At 49.9% G+C, this 17,257-nt stretch overlaps 6 protein-coding genes across 6 annotated transcripts; 3 read left to right on the plus strand and 3 right to left on the minus strand.

Moving 5' to 3' along the window:
• Window positions 1-1,637: 1,637 nt before the first annotated feature.
• On the plus strand, window positions 1,638-4,255 carry FOBCDRAFT_210951 (heat shock protein 70 family). Its single transcript, XM_054702743.2, has 3 exons — window positions 1,638-1,892; window positions 1,958-2,633; window positions 2,834-4,255. Exons 1-3 carry the CDS (start codon window positions 1,825-1,827, stop codon window positions 4,046-4,048), a joined length of 1,959 nt encoding a protein of 652 aa, XP_054558718.1. The 5' UTR covers window positions 1,638-1,824; the 3' UTR covers window positions 4,049-4,255.
• A 156-nt stretch (window positions 4,256-4,411) lies between these two features.
• FOBCDRAFT_210952 (uncharacterized protein) lies at window positions 4,412-5,611 on the minus strand. The gene has a single exon (XM_031181400.3). The coding sequence runs from the start codon at window positions 5,333-5,335 to the stop codon at window positions 4,685-4,687; it is 651 nt and encodes a 216-aa protein (XP_031042168.2). The 5' UTR covers window positions 5,336-5,611; the 3' UTR covers window positions 4,412-4,684.
• A 798-nt stretch (window positions 5,612-6,409) lies between these two features.
• FOBCDRAFT_283440 (RNA12 protein-domain-containing protein) lies at window positions 6,410-9,232 on the plus strand (the record flags this gene model as incomplete). Its single annotated transcript, XM_031181401.3, has 3 exons — window positions 6,410-6,677; window positions 6,733-6,978; window positions 7,038-9,232. The coding sequence occupies 3 exons, from the start codon at window positions 6,410-6,412 to the stop codon at window positions 9,137-9,139; spliced, it is 2,616 nt and encodes an 871-aa protein (XP_031042169.2). The 3' UTR covers window positions 9,140-9,232.
• Window positions 9,233-9,616: 384 nt separating this feature from the next.
• FOBCDRAFT_283445 (kinetochore CENP-C fungal-like protein) lies at window positions 9,617-11,766 on the minus strand (the record flags this gene model as incomplete). Its single annotated transcript, XM_031181402.2, has 4 exons — window positions 9,617-9,738; window positions 9,797-11,359; window positions 11,413-11,615; window positions 11,693-11,766. 4 exons carry the CDS (start codon window positions 11,764-11,766, stop codon window positions 9,617-9,619), a joined length of 1,962 nt encoding a protein of 653 aa, XP_031042170.2.
• A 785-nt stretch (window positions 11,767-12,551) lies between these two features.
• FOBCDRAFT_210955 (ribonuclease H-like domain-containing protein) lies at window positions 12,552-13,740 on the plus strand. Its single transcript, XM_031181404.3, has one exon. The coding sequence runs from the start codon at window positions 12,663-12,665 to the stop codon at window positions 13,680-13,682; it is 1,020 nt and encodes a 339-aa protein (XP_031042172.2). The 5' UTR covers window positions 12,552-12,662; the 3' UTR covers window positions 13,683-13,740.
• Window positions 13,741-13,751: 11 nt separating this feature from the next.
• FOBCDRAFT_151590 (RHD3/Sey1) lies at window positions 13,752-16,982 on the minus strand. The gene is made up of 4 exons (XM_031181405.3): window positions 16,550-16,982; window positions 16,019-16,462; window positions 14,217-15,964; window positions 13,752-14,158 (listed from the first exon to the last, which is right to left on the minus strand). The coding sequence occupies exons 1-4, from the start codon at window positions 16,639-16,641 to the stop codon at window positions 13,860-13,862; spliced, it is 2,583 nt and encodes an 860-aa protein (XP_031042173.2). The 5' UTR covers window positions 16,642-16,982; the 3' UTR covers window positions 13,752-13,859.
• Between the last annotated feature and the right edge of the window lie 275 nt (window positions 16,983-17,257).

Raw genomic sequence — 17,257 nt, forward strand, 5'->3', positions numbered from 1 at the left:
TGAGCTGTTGTGCTCTGAGCTACCTGTCTACCAGCTGTACCTAAGCTGTAAGGTACAGTCGGTGCCTTGATGAGGCTGCCGCTGTGAAACCCAAAGCCCAACGACGAGACTGATTACACATGCTAGCTTGAAATGGGCCTCAGGGGTTCTACCAGTTGCCTGACAACCAACATTGCCAGATAAACAGCTAACTGGGCAGAGAGGCCCCTTGAATTCCTACGCCACGCCTCAGCCCTGGGGTCTTGTGAGCCCAAGTGGATGCGCAGAGAGCCGTGGAAGCGCTAGGAAAACAAAGTCAGTTCGTTGAAAAGATGGAGGCAAAGGAAACGAAAGACAACAAAGGAAGAGTTTGGAGATTTGGATCCACCCGGAGAAAAATAATGGGGTCAACTGCGTGAAGGTCATATGCTTTCATCACGGTTATCGACATACGGCGAGCAATTGAGCTTCAACATTGGCTGGTTGGGTACAAGGTCATATCGATTTCGGCCTGATAGACTACGATCGAGATACAGGCAGGGTTGTTGGGGATGATGAATCGCGCAGTAAGCATTTGGTCACTCTACATGCCTGGGAGGCGGATATCTGACTGAGAAACGCCATGCGATTGATGTATTCAATTAATGGCCATGGCATTGTGATAAGATAATGAATGATACTACTGTAGATACGTGGACCACTATTGAAGCATCACCAAGCAGGAAAACAGGCCTGCTGCATCACGAATAACACGCTTCCAATCAGTTGAAGCAACTCAAGTAGCAGTAGCCAACACATGGGCATACGCTGTCTGTTGGATACCATAACCAGGCATCAAAGACCTCTGGCTGGACGACAGGCGCATTCTTGATTCTTTCGGAGCAAATCTCAATAAACCGACTTTGCCAAAGTCTCGATTATCAGAATTTTCCCATTGATTGCCACAAAATTATCCGGATCCCGTTATGACGCTCTATAATGAAGAGGCAACCTAGAGTTTTCGCAGTGCTAAACCCCAGAGAGAGAAGAGCGACAGAAGATGAGGGAGCGCCGTCTGAGGAGGGGCACGAAGAGGGAGCTACCCGTCCAACATGAGGTCGATTGGTGGGGCAAAGTAGTCAGTACGGCTGTCTAGGTGATGCTTGCACTGCAAGGAATGTAGTCAGGACATGAAGCTCTAATCCCTGCCCGGATGCCCCGCGCTGGAAGATTTGGGAAGCAAAAAGTTTATGAGGACATGACATCAGTAAGATGAGAGCACAGGGCATCAGGCACAAGACACTGGGTACCAGGAGAAGCTGTGAGATCTGGAGAGAAGAGACGGAAGCTACGGGAATAAACACGATGAGGTCTTGTGTGTTGATACCTCATCAGGAATCAGCCAGAAGCAATCAAAGATCCATCTCAGGTTGCGCATCGTTTGGGAGACGCAGTTTTTTTAGTGGGGCGAACCCAGATCTGCCTGTCTGCCAGGTGCACGCAGCTGCTAGACGCTTCTTCAGACCCCTCGCCCCCTCCAAAGCACGCCCCCCAGCAACGCCTAGCAGCGCCCAGAAAGTGGTAGACCCCCCTGCAACACCAGAGAAGCTCTCCAAAGTGGGCTCCTTTGGAACAGCGCAGAACCGCATCGAACCTTGGCACCCGCCTTTATTTAGATCCTTTTGCTCAACTCGCTCTGTTCTGTCTTTCTTCTCACAACATCATCACACTCAAATACCCTCTCAAAAGTCTTCAAATAACCGCGATCCTCCATTGAAGCAACTGCGATTTTCTTTTCCTTTTTCTTCCTACTCTACGACATAATCTTTACGCATTCTACACACAACCTCACACACATCACACAAAATGGCTCCCGCCGTCGGTATCGATTTGGGTACCACGTACTCTTGCGTGGGTATCTTCCGTGAGGACCGGTAAGTTTTAGATCAAAAAACCATTATGAGTTGCATTAGGAGTATGACACTAACTCTTTCCCCAGATGTGATATCATCGCCAACGACCAGGGTAACCGAACTACCCCCTCATTCGTCGGTTTCACCGACACCGAGCGTCTGATTGGTGATGCCGCCAAGAACCAAGTCGCCATGAACCCCCAGAACACTGTCTTCGACGCCAAGCGATTGATCGGTCGCAAGTTCGCCGATCCTGAGGTCCAGGCCGACATGAAGCACTTCCCCTTCAAGATCGTCGACAAGGGTGGTAAGCCCAACATCGAGGTTGAGTTCAAGGGCGAGACCAAGACCTTCACCCCCGAGGAGATCTCCGCCATGATCCTCACCAAGATGCGTGAGACCGCCGAGTCTTATCTCGGCGAGACTGTCAACAACGCTGTTGTTACTGTCCCCGCCTACTTCAACGATTCTCAGCGTCAAGCTACCAAGGATGCTGGTCTCATCGCCGGTCTCAACGTTCTCCGAATCATCAACGAGCCTACTGCTGCCGCCATTGCCTACGGTCTTGACAAGAAGGTCGAGGGCGAGCGCAACGTCCTCATCTTCGATCTTGGTGGTGGTACTTTCGATGTTTCTCTCCTTACCATTGAGGAGGGTATCTTCGAGGTCAAGTCTACCGCTGGTGACACTCACTTGGGTGGTGAGGACTTCGACAACCGTCTGGTCAACCACTTCGTAAACGAATTCAAGCGAAAGCACAAGGTACGATAGTCTTCCTCTTCATTGCCATTTCCTTTCCCCTCAAAACATATCATGAGTTTTGGCGATTTTTGATGAGGTTGTCAAAACTCGACCCCTCCATCATAAATTCTCCATAAACTTAGAAGACACTCTCAAATACCCCACATCGCACCCTTGCCGATGACCAAATCTTCAAGAACTTATACTAACTCATTCTACAGAAGGATCTTAGCACCAACGTCCGCGCTCTGCGACGTCTCCGAACTGCTTGCGAGCGTGCCAAGCGAACCCTTTCTTCTTCTGCTCAGACCTCCATCGAGATCGACTCTCTCTTCGAGGGTATCGACTTCTACACCTCCATCACCCGTGCTCGTTTCGAGGAGCTCTGCCAGGATCTCTTCCGATCCACTATCCAGCCCGTCGACCGTGTCCTTACCGACGCTAAGATCGACAAGTCCCTCGTCCACGAGATCGTCCTCGTCGGTGGCTCTACCCGTATCCCCCGTGTCCAGAAGCTCATCACCGACTACTTTAACGGAAAGGAGCCCAACAAGTCCATCAACCCTGATGAGGCTGTTGCCTACGGTGCCGCCGTCCAGGCTGCGATTCTCTCCGGTGACACCTCCAGCAAGGCTACCAACGAGATTCTGCTTCTCGATGTTGCGCCCCTCTCTCTCGGTATCGAGACCGCTGGTGGTATGATGACCAAGCTCATCCCCCGCAACACCACCATCCCCACCAAGAAGTCCGAGGTCTTCTCCACCTTCTCCGACAACCAGCCTGGTGTTCTTATCCAGGTCTACGAGGGTGAGCGTCAACGCACCAAGGACAACAACCTTATGGGCAAGTTCGAGCTCACTGGTATCCCCCCTGCCCCCCGTGGTGTTCCCCAGATTGAGGTCACCTTCGATCTTGATGCCAACGGTATCATGAACGTCTCCGCCGTCGAGAAGGGCACTGGCAAGTCCAACAAGATTGTCATTACCAATGACAAGGGCCGCCTGTCCAAGGAGGAGATCGAGCGCATGCTTAACGACGCTGAGAAGTACAAGGAGGAGGATGAGGCCGAGGGCAAGCGTGTTGCTGCCAAGAACGGTCTTGAGTCTTATGCTTACTCTCTCCGCAACACCCTCTCCGACCCCAAGGTCGAGGAGAAGATCGAGGCCAGTGACAAGGAGACTCTCACTGCCGAGATCGACAAGGTCGTCCAGTGGCTCGACGATAACCAGCAGGCTACTCGTGAGGAGTACGAGGAGCACCAGAAGGAGCTTGAGGGCAAGGCCAACCCCATCATGATGAAGTTCTACGGGGCTGGTGGTGAGGGTGCTCCTGGCGGCATGCCCGGTGGTCCCGGCGGCTTCCCTGGTGCTGGCGGCCCTGGTGGTGCTCCCGGTGCTGGTGGTGACGATGGTCCCACCGTCGAGGAGGTCGACTAAATTCTTTGATACCCCAACAACATCAGTCTCGACTTCTAGAGTTGTCATGTGTCCAATGATACAATGCGGAGGCTAGGGGTCTCATGGGATGATATGATGAGATTAGATTTTCTGTTTTGTTTTTGCGACTTTCACGGTTATGAAAAAGCTCGGTGGTTTTTACCCAATGTATTTTAATGAATCGATGAATCAAGATATTCACAATAACTACTTTGCCTCTTGCCTTTGTGATATGTTTATCATTGCTTGTGATTGATACAGCACTCGCCTATTATACAGTCTTGGTCATCAGAACCTTAGTGTTGCCATTCGATTATTGGTCCTCGTCATGAAGCTGATTAGTTTCATGACTAAGTTGGATATGATGATGTCTGGGCTCACGTGAATACGTCCAAGAAGGATCTGAAGAACGTATTTCGACATAAATACGAAGAGGTATTAACATGTTGCCGGCACCTATCTATCATAAGTATCATTGTTGTGTTGACAACACGCTGTAGCGAAGTCTTTGAATGGTCTGGAAGATTCGAACCACATTCTCAGGAAAAGGTAGCAACCTCTGGCAGCCGCTCGAGGATAATAACAGATCCTGTTTGAGATACTGGGAGCTTTTCTATTAATACAAGAGTAAGTTGATCAATTTCGTGGCTCAACAGGCTCATTAAATACTGTCCCTTCTGGTACCTTGTCCTCTCTACTCTCCCAGACATCTTCACTACTCGGTTTCCCGGGGCCGTACTTTGTGAACTCTTTCGCACGATAATAATCCCTGATAGCCTTCTCCCGCATCTCAGGAGAGTAACTCTTGGTACGCATGCAGAACCAGAAGTCATCCCAATGCTCACTGCATGACCTCATCTCACCGTAGCGATACACGGCATTGAATTGTCCACCCATCGAGTTGCATGCCCATGCTTGGTCGAAGGCCTGACGACAGGACATGTCTGTAGGGAGCAGGGCTTCGGAGAGAGCGTCGCGGGGAGGAATATCGGCGGGCGTAGGGGCGGATGAGCGCGTGGATTTCTTGAGAGAGAGCCATGATGGTATTTTGGAAGATGAGGAGGTTTGTTGTTGTTGGTCTTCTGTTGTGGAGGGTTTGGCGTTCTTCTCAGCTTCAAATAGGTCGATGAACTTTTGGATTTCGGGATCAGTATTTGAGTTGGATGGGGCTGATGTTGAAGGATCTGAAGTTGTGGTTGTGGTTGTTGATGTTACAGGAGGTGTCTCCGTGACTGGCACAGCTGACTTATCCTCGCTGGAAGGTGTTGAAGACCATAACCAACCCATTGCGACGTTTTATAAGTGGTAGATTCAACTGAATATCTCGTTTCAGTCTCTCGTGATGGTTGATGCGAAAAAGCTCGGAATTTGATGGAGATGGAAGGGAAAGTATCGATGTCACAAGGGAATGGCGCGGTTGAAGCCTGAATCTTGATGAATAGAGAATCGACTGTCTAATTGAAGTTGTTGAAGCGATATAATCTGACTTGAGTCTTGGTGGAGCGCACATTGTTCTGGATATTGGAGATTTGGGTGATGAGATGCGCTGGGAGGGATGCCGAGGAAAAATAGATCTGCCGTATTCCCGAGGCGTTCCGCTCAAGAAGGGAGTTCAGAGTTATCATGTCGTAATTCTTCTAGAATAAGAATCAATGTGATATTCTAAGCCGTAGTATACCGTTTTCTGGGCCTAACTATTATGCTGTGATCTAACATATGGACGTGTGAAGGGTTTGATGTCTGTCCTGATAACCGGGTTTCATGTGTTTCTCTACCTAGCTACCGACTGTCTTGTGATGGGGGTTTCACAAAGACTACTACGAACAGGAAGCTCTAAACAGTCACTCTCGTAGTCTTTCTGACATATGCAGAATTAAATAGAGTTCTTCCTTAGCGAGTTTTGTGAGGTAATTGAAGCATCATCGTGATCTCTCTATATCATGGATCGGATCATAAATTGCTTGGTGGGGTTGATCGTCACATGGGTAGGTATTTCAGCTGCTGGGCAGAAAGGAAACAAATACTTCTTTTGAGGTATGTGTATATATTTTCATCACAATAGTATAAGTAAATTTTAGATTAAATGTCAGAGAATAGTGATAATAATTCATTGTTAGACATACATCGTGTTTCATAGTAGCTCTTCATCTCAAGGCAGTCCAGGCCGAGACTCGACTGCCATTCTAAGCTTATGACCTCATTGGAGGAAGCTAGCTGCAATGCGACAGCTCCAAGCTAGCCCTTCCTGCCAACAATTCTCTACCCTAATTAACAAACTTGATCTCTTCACGAACTTGAGAATTCTCCCACTCTCCCAACCGTGACTTGTTGCAGTATGCGCGCTGTTGGGATCGAAGCATCATGATTCCAAGCCGAGGTCTTGCGACGGCGGCACTTTTCGCAGCCCGCCGGCCCCTCATATCATCAAGATCCCTCGGATGTGGCTTCGCAGCAGCTTCTCTTCGACAACGGCTCGGCCAAAATGCGATAAACCGACCCGTTAGCCGTGTGTGGGAGAGCACAGTCGTCAACCCCGAGGATGCGGTTCCCCCAATTGCACCCGAAGAAGGTGCTGACAAGAGTGGTCACATCACTACACAATCCAATGAAGCCATTCTCTTTTTCGATAGTGAGTCTCCTTATAAACGAGCCATCGCCTGCTTGTCAGCTGACATGGAACTCAGATATCTTTCCTCTCAAACTCAGCAGCGTTCTCATGCGTCCTTGGAAGTCGGACAACGACGTATCGGATTTACTCAGGCGATTCGAATCATCCTCTTTAGGCATTCTAGACCCAATTCGCCTTGTGAAGACAGCCATTCCAGAAGACCTACCAATAAAAGTGACTGAAATCTTACCACGGCTCAAGGATGGAGGGGCATATGTCAAATTCATGCATGACTCCAACATAGACCCTGCCGAAATTGAAGGTACATTTTGCCCTACTGGAACTCACCTTACACATTTACTGACTCCGTTCATCTATCAGCTCAATTAGCAAGTCGACTGAAAGAAAAGCCCATAAAACCTTGGTTCTCCATCTTCCGTCCTGTCAACGCCCGTCTCGTACAGGGCACGCCATGGTTAGAAGACCTGTACAGATACCCTACCAGCTTCATCAAAATCGAATTTGTTCCTCCAACTCCCGGTACCACCCCTGAGGAGCTCCCCGAAGAGACGCTGTACTCTCTGTTCCGTAAATATGGAAAAATCGCAGACATTATACCACAGCCAACCGACTCAAAGGTCACGCCACGATATGCCAATGTCATGTTTCCTGTAACAAGAGACGCAATTATGGCTCGCAACTGTATGCATGGGTTTATTGTCAACGAGGTCTTGGGAGGTGGCAAGAATGGAACTAAGCTCCGCCTGTCCTTCGAGAAACGTGTCAAGGCGCATAGTATATGGAATTGGTTGACAAACCATCCACGTATTGTGATACCCGTCTTTGCTGCTCTTGTAGCTGGTCTTTCGGTTCTGATTTTCGACCCTATCCGGGAATTCTTCATCAAGCTTCATATTCAGCATTCTCTAGAGTTCAAGGATTCTCGAATTTACAAATGGTTCAAGAAACAGTCTGGCAACTTTGGCTTATCAACCAAACCCAAAGGAGGAGATGGCCTTGAGGAAGTCTGGAATCACCGACGAGATGCAATTGACAAAGTGCAAGGCTGGCTTGATGAAACATCTGACACATTCATCGTTGTTACTGGACCCAAGGGCTCGGGAAAGGTTGAGATGGTCATGGATCAAGCTTTGGAAGGCCGAAAGAACGTGCTCAAGATCGACTGCAGACGCATTGTCGAGGCTAGGGGCGAGGCGGGCACTATTAAACGTCTTGCTACAGCCGTTGGCTATCGTCCTGTCTTCTCATGGGCCAATAGTATGAGCAGCATGATCGATCTTGCTGTTCAGAGCACTACTGGCGTCAAAGCTGGCTTCTCGGAAACTCTCGAGTCTCAGTTGACCAAGATCATGCAGACTACGACCGGTGCCCTCAAAGACGTTGCCGTTAGCTCGCGTAACAAAAAGGATAGCGACTACAAGCTGTCCGAGGATGCCTGGCTGGAAGCTCATCCTGAGCGTAGACCTGTTGTCGTCATCGATAACTTCCTCCACAAGGGCGAGGAAAACAGCATCATCTACGACAAGATAGCTGAATGGGCAGCGACTATCGTGCAAAACAACGTCGCCCATGTTATTTTCCTCACCACTGACTCGGCCTACTCGAAACCCCTAGATAAAGCACTACCTGACCGACTCTTCCGTACTGTTTCCCTTGGTGATTTAGCGCCCCAGGTAGCAAAGAACTTTGTTCTTAGCCGGCTCAAGGATCAACTCGCCGCTGACGAGAAAGCACGAAAGGAGCAAGGGGATGAAGACACTGAAAAATCACCTATCCCACGCCCAAACATGTTTGAGCTTGACCAGTGTATCGACACTCTTGGTGGCCGTCTCACAGATTTGGAGTTCCTCGCCCGGCGCCTACGAACTGGGCAATCTCCCAAACAAGCTATGGAAGAGATCGTTTCCGAGACAGCTACTGACATTGTTCGTATCTACCTTCTTGGCAAGTCTTCAGAGATTGAGGACAAGAAATTCTCTTCTCAACAGGCTTGGCATCTTATCAAGTCGCTTGCTCAAACCCCCAACCTACGTTATAACGAAGTCACACTCTCGGCGCCATTCTCCTCTGCAGCACCCGCGGCTGCCTCAAATGCCGATGCTGCCATTGATAGCCTTGTCAGCGCCGAGCTCATCGCTGTTAAGACGCACCAGGGCCGACCCATGACAATCACAGCTAGCAAGCCTCTGCACCAAGCTGCCTTTTCGGTCCTTCTACAGGACCGTGTCCTTAGAGCCAAGATGGACTACGATGTTCTCAACGATTCGTCCAAGGCCGAAGCTCGCTCAATCGAGAAGGTTGAAAACGAATTGGCTCTTCTGGGCAGCTTGCCTCGTCAGACAGCAGAGACAGCAGGACGTATTAACTTCTTGCTCCGCAAGTTGGAAGATAGCCAAGCCAAGATCACTAAATGGGATAAGGAAATGACCACTTTGAAGAAGCTTCTTAGCGAGGAGTTTTAATCCTGGGTTGCATATGCTTGGGAAGGATTATCTTGATTAAGGATGACTCCTCTCTAACTATTGTCATACTATATCAGAACAAGAACATCTGAGATCTATTTAAGTCTACTAGAATTTTCTGAGACTCGGAAAGGTGCTTATGAACAATACTTATCATCTCATAATAGGCCAGCAGTGGTATTGCATTTCAGGTATTGTTACAAGAATCTTGCAGTAAAATTGAAATTTCATCTGTCATGAATGGTATACAACTAAACAAGCCCCTAACCGAACATAAATCATGAAGCCGGTCAACGGGCGTCTCCTTCAAGGCAAATCCGACATCATGAACCCCGGTATTCATGCTTTTTCTTCCAAGGATGCTCCCAAGTAAACAGCTGCTTAAAAAAAAAAGTACACTCGTCATCTGTGCCATGACCAAACAAAGTGACACAGTTCACCATTGACATCCCACAGCCTTCACTATATTAATTACTCCTAAGCCATCATGGACATTTGTGATTGATCGGGTTCTGCTGGTTGAGCTGATATTTCACATCCTTGAGTGAAGAATATGCGAGAATCTGTATCGTAGTCGTTGGTTATGCTGTAATAGTTTCCTAATCCACGCAGTTAGTCACTCAGCAGATTCAAAAAGAGGGGGGGAAGTTGACATACCTCTGGGAACAAACCACATGCCTCCAGCGCTGAGTCGAAATGAAGCCTCGTTAACCGTGACAAGGACCTTTCCAGTATGTACAAAGAAGACCATGTGCATCTTTCGCGAGTTCTTTGGCCTCTTCTCAGACCCAGCAGGTAGATCAACAACACCCGCACCCATGAAAGGGGTAGTGAGTGTCTTGGCCATGCGGAAAGACACATTTTGAACAACACGGGTCTGAATAGCTTCACCCGATATAGCGACCCGATCCTCCATAACCTCGACTGGTTCTTCGTCTCCAGGAGGATTCGTCTCGTGCTCAGGCTCCCACAAGATGACCTCAGCGTTGACAACACCAGGATTCAGCTCCCACTCTTCAGGCTCAACCACTTCAACTTCTCGCACAGGTTTGGATTTCGCCCTTCCACGAGCTTTTGTCCTAGGCTTTGCAGGCGGCTCTTCTTGAGGCGCACGGATGATTTCTTTAATAGTTGACAACACAAAGCGATCACGGCCGGATACGTCCTTAAATTCCTCCTCCTCTTGAACCACCTTGTCGCCTGCCCACCAATTCAGTGGTCTGAATGAGTGTCTCCCAGATCTCGTCGTCTTGACTTCATCGGGGTTATGACGAACAGAGACCAGACCGCGCTTCTTGGGCATCGGAGGTCTATGTTGAATCGCTGCAATTGATGTATCTCCAACATCGCCGGCGGTCTGTGCTTTAGGTTTTCGTCCCGGTCTCCCTCTGGGTTTTGACTCGGCTGCTGGCGCTGACTTGGCTGGTTTTGAGGGTTTCGAAGCTTCAGTTCGCGGTCTCTTGGCATGTTTGGGGGATTCTTCAGGTTCAGGTTCGGGATCTGAGGCTTCGTTGTCTGGCTCTTCATGCTCCTCGGCCTCTTCTGGTTCCTCTGGCGCGGGTCGCTTCCGTGATTCGGGAGCAGCTGACTTCTTAGGTTGACCAGCGGTCTTCGGTTTCCGTCCCCTTCGGCCCTTGCCTGGCTCTTGGATCTCTTGAGGCTCTTCTTCAACAGGCTCCTCCTCCACGGGCTCTTCTTCGACTGGTTTGGCCTTCGCTGGTCTTCCTCGTTTCCCTGGCTTTCTGGGTTCTGGTTCTGCTCGTTGTGACTTGTCTTTGGCTGATGCTTTGTTGGTCTTAACAGGCTCCGGCTCAGGCTCTGACTCCTGTTCTGACTCGTGCTCTGAAGAGTGCCTCGTCAGGTCGTCAACCAATTCAAGAGACTTATCGAGAAGGTCCATGTCATCCGCAACGTCGCCCTCTTCACTGGCCTCAGGCGCATCTTCCGTTTCATCGGCGTCCTCCTCGTCGTGAGTGCCGCCATTGACTCCATTCGCCGTAGCTTTCCCGCGCAAAGAGGGTTTTGCTCCAAAATCGATTTTCCGGGTCACAGTAGCGTCGCGATCGTTGGAATAGGGTGCGCGGGTGGGTGAGGAGAGATGTTCGAGGTTCGGATTTCGTCGAGGGGAAGACATTAATGTAGTCTTCACGGGCGATCGACTTCGAGGGATGGGATACTGCATTTTCCCCCTAAGCACAGTCTGAGGTCCCGGCCCAGGAACTGGAATGGTGTCAGTCAATGCATCTTATGGTTGTAGGCCTTTGCGCTCGCACTTGTTTCAATGTCCATATCTTCACTGCCATCTTCGTCCTCATCGTCTCCGCTCTCGTATTGGTCGTTATTTGGCCCCTCATCCTCGTCATCGTATCTTTGATCAGATCCGGTTTCTTTTTCTGGAGAAGAAAGAAGGTCGTCCAAAGGTTGCATGCCATATTCGTCGCGATTACCTGTGTCTATCAACTCGACACCAGTTTTGCTACAGGAGAAATTAGACCCTGCATAAACATAGGTAACGGTATACTTTTGCGCTTCAAACGCGCAACATGAACTTACCGGCCACGCTCGCCGAGCTTGTAAATGGCCTGCGGTTCAGCAACTTCACTGCGCCTTGCGCCTCGAGGTGCCATTTTGTTTGTTTTTCACCTGAACGTATGCTATGTCTCCTTCTTCCGAAAAGGATTCTCTTATCGCGACGTCGAAATGTATGGGTGGGATATAATGAGAATTGGAAACAAAGACGCGCCTGGTGACGCGGTTGTGAATGTTGTTTGGTGGTGACTTTTAAGCGGCGCGCCCAAGTAATTGGAATCGAGTGGTCCCCGCCTGGAGCTGGGGGGGTGTTAGAGGGTCACAGTTGATTTGACCAGTAAATCTTGCATGGGCACAGTGGGCTTAGGTATCCTTCAGCATGGTAGGCTATAATCTGCTCGGTCCTTAATATGCGGAGGTTATATTGAGGGAAGAGCTTTGCCGTAGATAAATTATTCATGTTTTATTGATCCATACTCAGTCAGGAGCTCAATCAATCTGTTATGTCCATCTTTGAGGTGATTGACTTGATACTTTCAGTTTGCCACTGCATGTGGCTTGACTTATCGTGGCGTCGTATAAGTGCGTGCAGTGGCTTGTTTACTTGCCTTCAACGGGCATCAACGCCAATATTAGATGACATGACTCCAAGAAAATCAAATACAATTCTAGGTTACTCGCATAAACTGACATAAATCAGGCCAAGCCAATCGTATATCTCCCATGACTTACACCGTGGAGCTTGCCATACCTTCCTTTAGGTTGGCTGTGATGGTCAAGTGCCTGTAGGTATAGTTCAGTGGCACTATATAAAATATGGGGCTCGGGTGCTTAACGCGTCTAGACGCGTCTCCTGGAACTCTTACCACTAACTTTCTCTTTACTTCAACTTCCATGACAACCAGAGGCATCAAAACGATCAATTGACGAATCTGTTCCCAGAACTCAACTTACAGCATAATAAACTATAACTTTTACCATAAAATATCTCATAATGACGGATTCACCAGCCGAAGATGTCCCCGAGACAGCCACCCGCTCCTCAACAACTTATATCCCACCCTCAGTCCATGGCGAAGCCCTCCTCTCAGGCTCGTCATTCAACCACTTCTCCGCCGTCCCCCCTTCTCTACTCCCCAGCAACCTTTCCGATCCCTCCTCAGCAACTCCATGCTGTCTCGGTGTCGACGAAGCCGGACGTGGTCCTGTTCTCGGCCCCATGGTCTACGGCGTCTTCTTCCTCCCGATAGATCTCTCTGATTCTCTACTTCGCGAGAAGCATCACTTTGACGATTCCAAGGTCCTCACACCTGCTGTTCGCTCAGATCTTATGCGCACACTTTGCACACCTGGCTCGGATCTCCACGACTCTTGTGGCTGGGCAACGGCTTCACTATCGGCTAGAGATATCGGCGCGAACATGTACCGACCTACGAATGCGTACAACCTCAATGCACAGGCTATGGACGCTACAGTCGATCTTATAAAAGCTGTGTATGCGCTTGGCGTAAACATCCAGGAGATTTACGTTGATACAATTGGCCAACCAGCAGCATATCAAGCAAAGCTGCAGCGCGTGTTTCCCACAGCCAAAATCACGGTTGCCAAGAAGGCCGATAGTTTGTACGCCTGCGTCAGTGCTGCATCGGTATGCGCAAAGGTCACTCGTGATGCCGCGCTCGAAGTTCTCTTTGAAGTGAGGGCAGATGAAGACGAGAAGGATGGTGAGGGTATGGCATGGGGCTCAGGATATCCATCTGACGGACGCTGCGTTGGATGGATGAAGGGCAACATGCATCCTGTGTTCGGATGGGGACCGGAGTGTCGGTTCAGCTGGGGGACAGCAAAGGACATGCTTGAGGCCAAGGGAAATGGTGTCAAGGTTGAGTGGCCACTTGAGGATGACGGTGAGACGGGTAGGCTCACTGATTACTTCACCTCGGGGGACAAGGATAAGGAGTCATCGGAGTTGGGCAATTGGTTTGGTACGTCGACTGGCTTGGAAGCATTCTAGATACCCCTATAATCTACTTGGGAACGAATTTATTGAAACAGTCAATTTTGGATATCACTTGGGCGTGAATCGAACAAATTCTCCTTTTATTTTTACAGTAGACATTATATCCTGTTCGCTAATCATACTCGACAAGGCCCGGCGCCACTGCTCAGACTCATACACAACCCCTATACATTAAATGTTGTCAATGTCATCCTTCTCTGTGGAAGTCGTGTTGGCCTTCTTGCCCCGACTATCCAAAGTATCCATGCTAATGTTATCGCTGTCCTCGCGCGCAGGCATGCCAACAGCCTGGCGTGCTGTATCGGAGTTGGCAATAAAGTCGCGGAGCTGCTGCTTCGCAATCTCGACACCCTGGGTCATAGCAGCATTGCCCATTGAGAGCATAGGACCGAGGAGGTTAAGTGTGTATGCAACATATGTACCTCCGGCGATGACCAGGATGAGGAGGCAAAGGAAGGGGTTTCGCAGAACTGAAACGCCGTTTGTTAGTCAAAGCACAAAGGCCAATCATAGCTGGATAAAACTTACCAGTCAATATCTCGTTCCAGCCAAGGGCAAGGAGTAAACCATAAAAGTACCAAGGAACCTGAGCAACCCCACCAATGGCACCTCGCTTAGCTTCGACATAAACTCCATCAGCAGTCTTCTTGAATCGTACAACAAGGTCCTGGCGCTTGCCCTCGCTGAGCACCGTCATCTCCTCCTCGAGGCTCTTGCCATCCTCTTCGTCGATACCTCCAATCGGTGTGAGGTCCTCCTCATCACTAGCCTGGACACCGTTGGGCTGAGGTCCAACGAAGCCTGGCAAGTCAGGAGGGCCATATGTCTCCGACAGTCGGAATCTTGAGAGAAGAGGAACAAGGGTGAGAGTAGACTCTCGCGCCTTGGTGTAAATACCCTCAATATCGTCACTGGGACGCCATATCCTGGGTACACCAGCCTCGTCGTATCGGAACTTATCTTCAAAGTTCTCTCGAAGCTTCAGCAGAATATTGCCCTCCATGACCTCTTCCTCAATCTTTTCTCGAAGGGCATTCCAGCTCTTTCGGCGCAATCGCCATGTGCCGATCTCAACCTCCTCCTGAGTAGCGTCGAAGCTCTTAGCCCGCTCGGCAAATCGAACCTCGGCTTCCTTGACAATGCCCGTGAAGACTTTCCATACTCTGTCCCAGAGATCCTTCTCAGAGTCAGGCTTCTCGCCGGTTTCGGGAGCACCACCGCCGGCTCGGCCGCTGCCCAGCTTGTTGAACTCGAGACCAACGGCATCGCCAAGTCGAGATCTGACCCAGCGCTCGACACGGGTCGCAAGTCGTCGCATTTCTTCTTTTCGTAGTTTAGCGCTCTCTTCGTCAAGCTCCTTCTCAAAGAGCTTGAGCTGCGATTCGAAGTTAGTCCATGAGACACCTTCAATGAGTAAGCTCTGAGCCTCAACACCAAAGATGTCCAGTGTCTTTCGCTTTTCGTTGGCGACAATTTCAGCAAATTCGTAGCTACCACCAGCCTTTTGCCCAGCCTTCACCTTGTTGGCAACAGCCTCGCCAAAAGCAGTCACACCGGCTTTGTGGGCAGCGGCCAATTGACCCTGGTAGAGTGCCTTCAGGCGAGTATCAATCTTGCCCTCGAGCTCGTGTCGCTTGCGGGCGTAGACCCCCTTATGGTATCGGCTTGCCTGCACTTCGAAAGCCTTGATGCACTTCTGGCGAGCATCGTTACCAGCCAGGCCAAGATCGGGCAGAACGGTTGGGACACCGAGCTTGGAAGCTTCGCTCTGTTTCTCCTCAAGGGGCGTGACTACGACGTCAAAGTCAATCAGAACTTCTCGAGAAATCTCGTCGCAACGGAACTGAGCCAGAAGCTCCTGTTGGGTAGGCAAATCCAGGTCCTTGTTGTTCACAATCTGGTCCCAAATGCCCTCAGCATAAACGGAGAAACCATCGGCAGGAATTCGTCGGTGATACTCGGGGAGGAAGAGACCACCCTCGAGCTCTTGGTCACCGTGCAGACCAGGTTTGCCGTGTCGGTGTCCAGCGGTGAACCGCGATCCAAGCTTCTGGACCTCCTCGGTGAACTTATCAGCCTGAAGGATCTTGTGAGGCAGGGCAGCAAAGCCAAAGTCAAAGTAGTCCTCGATGCGCGAACCCTCGAGCCCCTGAGGCTTGGAGATGGACGACCAAATCTTAGTCAGGTCCTGAATCAGGGTGGTTCGGAGGTTGCCCAGGGGTGTAGTGCCAAGATGATCGCGAATGACGAAGAATAGTAGAGATCTAGGGGTTGACCTAGGTAGAGTTAGTAATCGCGCAAGCAATGGGTTACCGTAGAGCTTGGCTTACTGCTTGTCCTTGAGGAACAGCTGCAGGTTGACCTCGAAAACGGTCTTGAGAAGTCCCATGTTCGCACCCTGGTACAAACCAACCTGGTGCTCCCAAATGTTGACGATCAAGACCTCGCTGGTGGCCAGCGCAAACAGGGCACTTTTGCGCTCAAAGTCCTGGTCCTCACCGCGCTCTCGACCATCGGTACCCTCAACATCCATGACAAGGATGTTGTCGGACATCTTTGTGCCTGCGCTCGTCTCGCGCTTGTTCTTAGACATCCAGATACCCTTCGTGGTTTGTCGACGCTCGGTTTCTGACATGACGGAAAAGTCGGTGCCGAAGAGGTTGTTCAGGAGGGTCGACTTTCCGGTCGACTGGGAGCCGAAGACGGAGATAAGATGGTAATTGAAGCCAGAGGCAGCAACATCAGTAACGTTGAGATACTCATTGAGGTGGGTGCTGTAGTGTAGTAGGGTTAGTTAGTACTGTAGACATCATGACGGACAAAGTGGCGGGGGAACAACTCGACAGCTGTACAGTACATACTTGAACTCCTTATCCTCGTCAATAACCTGGACGCCGTGCTCATAGCTTCCAGCCCCCGGCGCCTCGCCGACGGCAGAGAAATGGCCGTTCATGGTATGCGATTGGTATATATCAAGGAGAAATGTAGTAGACGTAAGTAGGTGTAGGTAGAGGTGGTTTATTCGAGAGCTGGGGCGTGCATCCGTGGACAAAAGTACGGGTGGCGACCCTCGATATGATGAGCTTATGTTATCCTGAGAATATATGCTGAAGGAAGTGTCCCTTTCTTAAAATCTGTATAGAGGGAAAAAAGAGTCAGAAACAGGATCGAGAGTTGTTGGGGCAAATAACTAGAGCAGTCGGACGACCAAAAAGTTGTGACCACCTGGACAGAGACAAGGAAGGACAGGATAGATCCTTGTGACGACGAATGATGGGGTTGTGAGGTACGTACTTATTTACTGAACGAACCTCTTCTCCCCTAGGATTCGACGGTCCGAAGGCGGATTAGCAGTTGAGGTCCCACTGAAGCACCTCCCTATCACTCCTTATATGCAGGTGTTCTACGGTAATTAGCTATACCCCTGCCACATGTTTATTTCTGTGATTCGGTGTCAAAAAAGCGGTCACATTGTACTGCAGCAGCTGCCCTAGGACACGCATACAACTTGGGTAGGTGTCCAAGACATGTCATCAGCTGCGCTCTGCTAATAAGAACTTACTACTGCT

The sequence above is a fragment of the Fusarium oxysporum genome, chromosome I, assembly GCF_013085055.1.
Source record: "Fusarium oxysporum Fo47 chromosome I, complete sequence".
NCBI classification, from domain to species: Eukaryota; Fungi; Ascomycota; class Sordariomycetes; order Hypocreales; family Nectriaceae; genus Fusarium; species Fusarium oxysporum.